This window comes from Chenopodium album, chromosome 27 (assembly GCF_948465745.1).
Source record: "Chenopodium album chromosome 27, dcCheAlbu1.1, whole genome shotgun sequence".
In the NCBI taxonomy this organism is placed as follows: domain Eukaryota; kingdom Viridiplantae; phylum Streptophyta; class Magnoliopsida; order Caryophyllales; family Amaranthaceae; genus Chenopodium; species Chenopodium album.
The window spans coordinates 18,709,360-18,717,980 of record NC_137860.1 but is presented as its reverse complement, the minus strand read 5'-3'; the positions used below and the strand labels follow the sequence as shown (position 1 = coordinate 18,717,980).

The window sequence follows — 8,621 nt, the reverse complement described above, 5'->3', positions numbered from 1 at the left end:
CGTCTTACTTTGTCTACTCTTTCTTAGTTTGTTGTTCTTTTGCTATTGTTAAAAAAATAAAAAAAATAATTAAAAAAAATACTCTACAAACTTCTCTCTTCTTTGATCATGTTCGTAATAATAACAGAGTTTTTCGAAGAAAATGAATTCAACAATGGTGAAAGTGTAAGGTATTTCTATTTGAAAATGTTCTAGCAAATTGAAGTTCATCTTGTGTAAATGTTGTCGTACGTGTCAGATTTTAATTTTTTGTTTTGTCTACATCATAAATTGAATTGTAGGCACTTTATCAACAAGGAGCACAAAGCAAAGAAGAAGAGGATGATAAACATGCCTTAAAAATTGTGGTGTTCATTTTCTTTGTCTTTTAATTAAGTTGTAGACTATGTTACATGGACTCGGGTACGTGTGTCGGACACGGATACGTGTCCAAGTGTCCAATTCGCCAATTTCCAAAATTTTAGGACACGGGGAGTCTGTCTTATATTTGGACACGGGTGCGGGGACACGTCACTTTCATTTTTTGTAAAAATATATATTACATAGTACTTAAATATTTCATTAATTTTCTTTGTCTAATACTTAGGAGATCAGAATATAATATTATTATAATTATTTTGGTATCATTTTAATTATTATTAATTATTGGTACAATCCCTCTAAAGAAAATTGTAACTACGGGTAATTATTAACAACAGTAACACATAAAGAGTAAAGACAATTTTGGTTAAAGTAAGTAGTCTAAAGGTCAAAAGCAAAACAAGTGGCATTGAAAATGACACATGTCCTATATCCCTACCCCACCTTTCTAGCAGCCCCACTCAAATAGCAGTGATATAGCATTATAGCACCCATTTCCTCTTCCTGGCTCTCTCTCTCTTCCCCCTCTTTCCTTTTCACTCTCTAGTTTTCAATGGAGTCAAGAAAATATTGCGAATTCAAAGCAATTTATCGGGCTATTCATTTCTCTGAAGTGTCCGAGTGCAGATAGCCGAATCTGACACGAATTCCGTGTCCGTTTCCGCGTCGTGTCGTGTCGACACGAACACTTTGAGATTTCAGCCGAGTCCGGTGAACATAGGTTGTAGATTATTATTTTGTGTAAAAAATAAAGAACATATTTCAATTTTTTCAACAATAATTTTATATCTATCCTTTTTTCATCGTTTGATTTTTCAAAATTCTTCTTGTGTTAGGATGCTAATAACAAAGGGAAACAACCTTTAGAGAATGAGGACGAAATTGGATCATCATCTCTAGCCAAGCAGAAAAGGATTGTGTTAGGATGCTAATAACAAAGGTAAACAACCTTTAGAGAATGAGGACGACATAGGATCGTCATCTCTAGCCAAGCGGAAAAGGAAATTTTGTTAAAATTTTTTATGCACCATAATTTTTATTTCTCATCAATAGTAAGGGAAAATACATGTCTCAAAAAAAAAATAAATAAATAAATAAATGATAATTTGAAAAATACCACCATCTCTTGTTGTCATTTTGTACAATACCACCTCAAGTTTTTTTTAATTGTATTTTACCATCTATTTTTATCAAAAACATTAAAAACTACCACCACTTTTGCCCGATTCCCCTATATGACGTGATGGTGGGTCCCACTAACCAATTTTCCTTCGAATTTCACCTTTCTTCGTCCCTAATCATACTTATTAACCAATTATACCCTCAATTTTGCATTGTTGTTTGGCTTGAAGAACAAAATTCAGCTTTAGTAGTCATAGAAACTAGAATAAAATTAACAATATATAAAACCTGAATTCTTGTCTCAACATAGGTAACATCTGTTCTTTATACATTCAATTTATAATTTATTAAAATGCCAATAAAAAGCAAGCCTAGTGTACCTTTCATGCGGACAGATGCATGGATTCTTGTCTCAAGAAGAGATGTACAATCCTCACAAATTCTTTACAACTAAATTCTGAAACTCCACTTCATTTGCACATCTTGAAGATCTTTTGAAGCCCCAAACCTAGACATGAAAGCAAGTTGTCTTCAATGTCCTCTATATATTGAGTCTCTGAATTTCAGTAGACCACTGACACCTAATTTGGATAATGAGTACAGATTACAGAAGTTCATAAATTTACTGAGTCCCAGCAGAAAGAAGACACACACACAGTTACAGAAATGGGGAGAGATTCAGATAAATTTTTTTAAGCAACTGATGTATAGCTTCTGTTTGTCAGCTGTTTTCATTTCACATTTGATATTCACAAGATAGCTTCAATATTGAAGAGCTAAGCAGAACAAAGAGAAAGCCTTTGCTTCCGCAGTGACTCCTTCAGTTTCTTTACAAAGGACGGGTCTGATAACACAAATTCTTGAAAGGATTCCTTGAGTTCTTGCAACATCTTCAGGTGATCATCACAAGGTTGGACATTGAGCAACCTTTTGAAAAGATTATCCCACAGTTTGATGTTCCAATACCTAGGGAGCAGAAGAATTTGTTGGATTTTGAAGCATGTAAATTTTGATTGTTATTAAAAAGTACAATTAGTCAATTATTACACAAACAAAGGACACACCTTTTAAATGGTAATTTTGGTAGGTAAAAATGGCCTCCATCAGCAGATACTCTTTTTTCAATATCCATGTATTTGTTGTGTAGCATCATATGAACAATGACGCAGAGGCCATAAGTGTCCACCTATATGAGTCAAATTTCTAACTTGCAGTCACTTTCAACGGAAAGGGGAAGAATAAGGAAAACGTGGCATTATGTAACACACCTGAAATTTCCAAGGTTTATCTTCTCGCATTTCAACACAACAAAAGCCTGAAGTACGGCAATCACCATGAAACATAGTGTCAGCTGGGAAAAGCTTCAAATCTATTCCTCTTCCCCAGTCAACAAGGCAAAGCCCCTGCATCAGAGAATCAACGAATAATTGGCTTTCTACAAATAAAAAACATAAGTTATGTGTATAAGTATTTTGCAACGCAATTGGTTTTAACCTGATCCTGCCAAGGCCCACGTCTTCTAACAAAATGTTCCATATCATCTGTCAGATCAACTCTGTAAGGAATCAAATAATGTAAGGAAATTTCTTAAAATCCAGAAGATATAATACTAAACACTGAGATTGCTACAAATAAATTGACAATGAAGTGGACTTGCAATACATTTTTGTCAGCTGTAAGCCTTGACCTTAGTGACTTTGCATTTCTGACATTAGCCAGTTATGATGGTGCAGATGACAACCTTTTAGAAAGATATACCTGCCACATTTTCAGGCATAGAATTCTAACAGGTATATGGGCACTGGCTGTTTTTCCGAAATGGGAAGACAGAAATGTTTGAAAGAAAATAGATTTTTGGTAGATTTTACAATTTTAGCATTCCATACCTCAGATACTTTACACATATAGGCAGTGATATTTTCTGATTGATCTTATATTGGAATGCCATAAGCAAAAGTGATAATAAAGAGGTTCATCCAACTTGGCAAAAGAACCTACAGTAACCTACAGTAACCGTGATGGCATATAGATTTTGATCTTGTAAGTACCTATTCTGCAAACAGGCATATGTCTGAAACCAGCATACTCGAATAAGTTTGTAATTACATATATATGGTAGCCGTGATTAAGGATGCATCCATCATCATGTGAAGAACCAACAACTTGTTAAAAATCCCTAATCTGCACATTTGTTTGCTATAACTGAGGAACTTGTAAGCTTTCTTTTGAAGTAGTGAGGATGGCAGACGTCTCTTTTTCAAGTAGAATTCATAGCATTGGAGCTACATTTAACAGTTGTACCATTGGAAACAACCAGATAATGGTCATCCATATTAATGAGATATCTGTTTTCAAATGAAAATTTGAAAAACTGAAAATTCACTTCTTCATTAAGCATTTTAACCAATAGAACTACAAAGCTAGTTCATAGCTTTTGGTAAAGTAAACATGAAGACACCCTTAAAAACAGTAGCATATAAAACTGAACTTAGATATTGACGCAGCCAGTTTGCTCATACATACTAATGTTTATCGAATATCAATGTTATAAAAAAAAAAATTACCTGGAATTACGAATAAGAAGGTTATCAGGCTTGAAATCTCCATGGATGATGCCAGAACTATGTAGAGTCTCAAGTATGTGAAGCATCTCAATTGTGTAATACATACATAACACCTCTTCCATAAATGCCCCAACAACTATATATGAGTTTATTGCATCCTGGCCATAACCCTTTTATCAGCCAATTCTGAAGTAGTATATGAGAAGAATATTATGCAATGTGTTGCACTATAAACGTACATGAAGGGTCCCATGTGACAAATAGTCACAAACAAGTATGCTGTAGTCTGAGTAATGATGCATCCTTTGAGCATTTCCAAACCTGGATCTCTGTTTAGATAAATAAAAAATAAAAGAGAGATTTCACACTAAAGGCTTTGTATTATAGAATGTCCTTTTAAAAGGTAGATGGAAAGGGGAACAAAAAGGCTTACTTCCTCAGTTGGGAGACGCTGATCAAGCTGACGATACATGTAAAACTCCCAAGGGAAAGGAGGTGCTTGTATCTGCCATTATGTCAAATAAGCACAGTATCTAATGAGTGAATTGCAGAAAAAGTGCAACCAGCTCACATGATTCTTGATGGAGTATGTTACCTTAAGTGCAACAATTTCATCAGGTTCAGAGTCAATGCAAGCTTTAAAAACTTGGGCAAATCCACCATGACCAGCACAGCCTTTGATCAGATAGTCCCTTCCACCTTCACATAATGACACATCTGAGTTAGGCATCAGGCCTAATCATACATTAAAAAGAAAAACAAGGAACATAATTTGCTGCCAATTACCTATCTTTATCTTTTTATTCCTGGATGACTTTTGTAATGTAGACAAAGCAACCTTTCCTGGAAAGTTTTTTGAGCTAAAATGGTACCCCTGAAACAACATAGCAAAGAAGTTGGTTACAAACTTAAGGTCATAATCAAACTTAGAATATCTAACCAAAGTCTATGCCAAAACGTAAAACTTTGCATAAGAAACCCTATGAGAACAGGAGCAAGGAGGCAACACGACAGAACTCACTTCATATTTCACTAAATGAGGAAAAATCTTCTGCAAAACTTCATCAATGGTGGAAGACGACCATGGGTTGACACAAGTCTGTCCAAGCTTCTTTGTATCTATATGAACATTCTGCAAATACGGTAATTAGTTGCACGAACCTTGTCAATTCTCCAACAAACAAATAGCTTATCAAAAAGTAAGAGCAGTAGATTAAGGAGGAAATGACGATGATCATGACAGCCTTAAAGTTATTACACTGTGAGGAGTGAGGACAATAGAGTACTCAAAAATTGGTTTGGAATCTTTTTCGTTGAAAATTGATCATGTGAGTCAAGAGAGGCCCTGATAGAGCCTTCAAGATATTACATTGAGGACTATACAGAATGCTGAAATAAGCTTGGTAAACTTATAAATGAACTTCAATCATGTAAGATGAGATATGTAAAATTGTAAACACGTGATAGAGCAAGAGATTTAAAATAGAAGCATGATGACAAATTTCATTGATAGTAGAGATGCAAGGGTAATTGACCTAATGATCTATGTGGCTCTAAGTCTCTAACCCTTCGATTCGCCTCATGTAACTGTTTCATTTCCTCGACACTTTATTTGGACAAAATACATAAATATTAATCAGAAAACAACCGAGTTTTACACTTGGACACATTTGCGTGTTTGTTATTAGATCTTGGATTGTAGTAATGCAGCCATTGATGGACAATGAGCTGATAGGGTGTAGCAAATCATACAAGACTACAACAACCAGAAGACAACATTAACATTAACAAAGCATATTCTTCATTTATTGTAAACATACCCATGTCTAGGATCCAATTCAATGCATAAGTTTCATTATTTAGGACAGTGTTACCTGATGAATAGAACATGCCTTGTGTACAACTGAAATCCTCTCAAGAAACAATTTGTGCGCTTTCTTCAGGCTTTCAATAGGTTCAGCATTCCTATAATTTCACAAAATTAAGAAAATTTAATGAACTAAAACTCTTTGGTCTATAGGGAACCACTAAGGGGCAATGATATAGACGAGATTCAATTTTTCCCGTGTCTATGGTATCACCCAAGACGAATTGAACCAACTAAGCTAATTGACATTCACTTAAAATATAAACATTGATAATATGAGAGAAAAAAGACCTTGAAATGCCCAAACGATAGATTTCATGAGCATCAATTAATTGCCCTTTAGCTTCCAAAAACACGGCACACGTTTCGTATAGTACAGAATTACCGAGACAAATCTTAAGCTCCTCGATTTCTTTAAAAACACCATGGAAATCTCTACAGCAATCCATCTGCAGAAGAAGAAAAAAAAAAAAAAAACCCCAAATCACAAGCAAATACATTTTATTCCAAAAACCCTAATAATGGCAAAATTGCAGAAAAGGGGTTGAAAAATTAGAATTATTACATAGAGAAACCAAACTTTGAGAAATCGAACATCATTTTGATAGCGAGGATTGTTCTTGAAGGTTCTGATGCAATCAGAAACAAGCTTATCAACAGCTAAACTGTTCTCTTCACTATGATATGCAAATAGATCGTCTAATCCCTTCTTAATTGAACTACAAAAATTGAAAGAGAACAATTATTGAACAAATTGGAGAAGAAATAGCACAGATTTGAAGCAATTTTAGCAGAAATTGTTGCAATTACAGAAAATGAAGAGGGGAGAGAAAGTACTAGAGCCATGGAAGGAGAGGGTCACTGGTGAAAGAGAAAGCTTGGTTGATGTTGGTGGAAGTGACGGCCATATCTGGTTTTGTTTTCCACCGGATTACCTGTTGAGTTGGGAGGTGTTGAGTGTGTGTGGATGGTGAAGACGAGGAGAAGTTAGGAGAAGAGGCGCGGAAAAGTTGAAATTTGAACGAGGAGAAATATAATTTTATGAGTTTTTTTTTTCTTTTTTTTTAACTTTGTAAAAATATACTTAACTTTTTTTTTTTTCGAATAATTCTACTCTATATAATTAAATTTTTGAGATTTTTTTTGTTGGAAACCACTTTATAAAAATTGGTTTTTGTCAAAAAGCACCATAATAATTTTTTTTTTTTTGTTTTCGAATAATTCTACTCTATATAATTAAATTTTTGGGTTTTTTTTTGTTAGAAACCACCTTATAAAAATTGGTTTTTGTCAAAAACCACCATAATAAATTTTTTTTTTGTTAAAAAAAAACGTATTTCGGTTTAGATCTAGGTGGCTGCTTGACTCGGAGTGTGAAAGGGTGGTCCATAAAACCTGACAGCTGTCAGTGGGTGAAGGCGTGGCTCCAAGAATTAGCTTGATGGCTGCTTCTCTATCGAGTTGGGGAAGGGGAAAGTTTGATGACCTTGAGAAGAAGTTTACAAATGCAGAGCAACGATTGAAATCAGTACAAGAAGAGGAAGATTCTGAATTTACAATAAAGGAATGTATGAGTATAGAAAAGGAATGCATGGCTGCTTCTCAGGCTTGCACGGTTTGCATGTTATCTTTTATCAGATATTTTGGCATATTATAGGTGATGACATATTCGGTATGTTTAAGATATTTTACATGGTACCATCTCTCCGTGTAGTATCAATCATACTAATCCGGCTCATCTATTTGTGTATAATGTTCTATACAAGATTGCTTCAAAGGCTATTGTTATGCATCTTAAAACTGTTCTTCATGGAATTGTTTTCGAGAATTAGAGTGACTTTGTCCCGGGTAGACTCATTACTGATAATGCTTTAATAGCACTAGAAATTTTCCACACAATGAAAAAAGAGAAGTAAGGGGAGAAAAGGCATCATTGGGCTTAAGTTGGATATAAGTAAGGTGTATGACAGAATTGAGTGGTCTTTCTTAAGAGATCTTTTTGCCAGACTTGGTTTTACTAACATTTGGATTTGTCTTGTTATGGGTTTTGTGTTAAATGTCTCTTACTCTTTTCTTATTAGTGGTTTTCCTTGTGGTAATATAATATAGTCTCGACTAGGAGTCTTAGACAGGGTGACCCTTTATCACTATACTTATTCATTCCGGTAGCTAATGCTTTCTCTGGTCTTCTTAATAAAGTAGTGATTAATAAGAAAATCCACGGGGCCAAGGCTAGCAGGAACGAGCCTATGATCTCTCATCTCCTTTTTGCTGATGATAGTTTGGTTTTTTCAAGAGCCAACCGACAAGAATGATCAAAGATTGTTGAAATTCTCAACACATACGAAGTTCACTTTGATTGAGCAAAACTCCATTTTCTCGTGGATCGATCCTGTTTAGGGTGTTTTTGTCCCTTGGGAGAGTTACAACTCGAAAACTGGTCCGGAGGGCTTCTGTACCTGCAAAATCAACGAAGACACCGTTTGGGTGGTGCTCCGCCTCCAACGCTCAAGTTAGTAACTTGAAGGAGAGTAAAAAGTGCGGAATTTAAGGTGGGGATCTGCTTGGATTCCAAGCTCAGGAGTTCTCTGATGAGAGAGAAAATAGAGTGTAATAAATGTTTTGTGAATTTCTGAATGTCCCCCATTTTGGGGGAATATCTCCCTATTTATAGGGTCCTTGGGAAAAGTGCCCTTTCCTAGGTTATT

General features: G+C 35.0%; 1 protein-coding gene across 1 annotated transcript; it reads right to left on the bottom strand.

Annotated features, from left to right (window-relative positions):
• Nucleotides 1-1,859: 1,859 nt before the first annotated feature.
• On the bottom strand, nt 1,860-6,875 carry LOC145621161 (mitotic checkpoint serine/threonine-protein kinase BUB1-like). The gene is made up of 14 exons (XM_081675894.1): nt 6,751-6,875; nt 6,479-6,632; nt 6,205-6,362; nt 5,921-6,011; nt 5,068-5,178; nt 4,833-4,920; nt 4,642-4,745; nt 4,480-4,551; nt 4,286-4,375; nt 4,047-4,204; nt 2,977-3,037; nt 2,751-2,885; nt 2,547-2,668; nt 1,860-2,448 (listed from the first exon to the last, which is right to left on the bottom strand). The coding sequence occupies exons 1-14, from the start codon at nt 6,819-6,821 to the stop codon at nt 2,259-2,261; spliced, it is 1,605 nt and encodes a 534-aa protein (XP_081532020.1). The 5' UTR covers nt 6,822-6,875; the 3' UTR covers nt 1,860-2,258.
• Between the last annotated feature and the right edge of the window lie 1,746 nt (nt 6,876-8,621).

Coding starts and splice junctions, on each gene's coding strand:
- LOC145621161 (XM_081675894.1), bottom strand. CDS start 6,821: ATGGCCGTCACTTCCACCAACATCAACCAAGCTTTCTCTTTCACCAGT. Junction 6,633..6,750: donor CCTCTCCTTCCATGGCTCTA/GTACTTTCTCTC, acceptor CAATTTTTGTAG/TTCAATTAAGAAGGGATTAG. Junction 6,012..6,204: donor TATCGTTTGGGCATTTCAAG/GTCTTTTTTCTC, acceptor GTGAAATTATAG/GAATGCTGAACCTATTGAAA.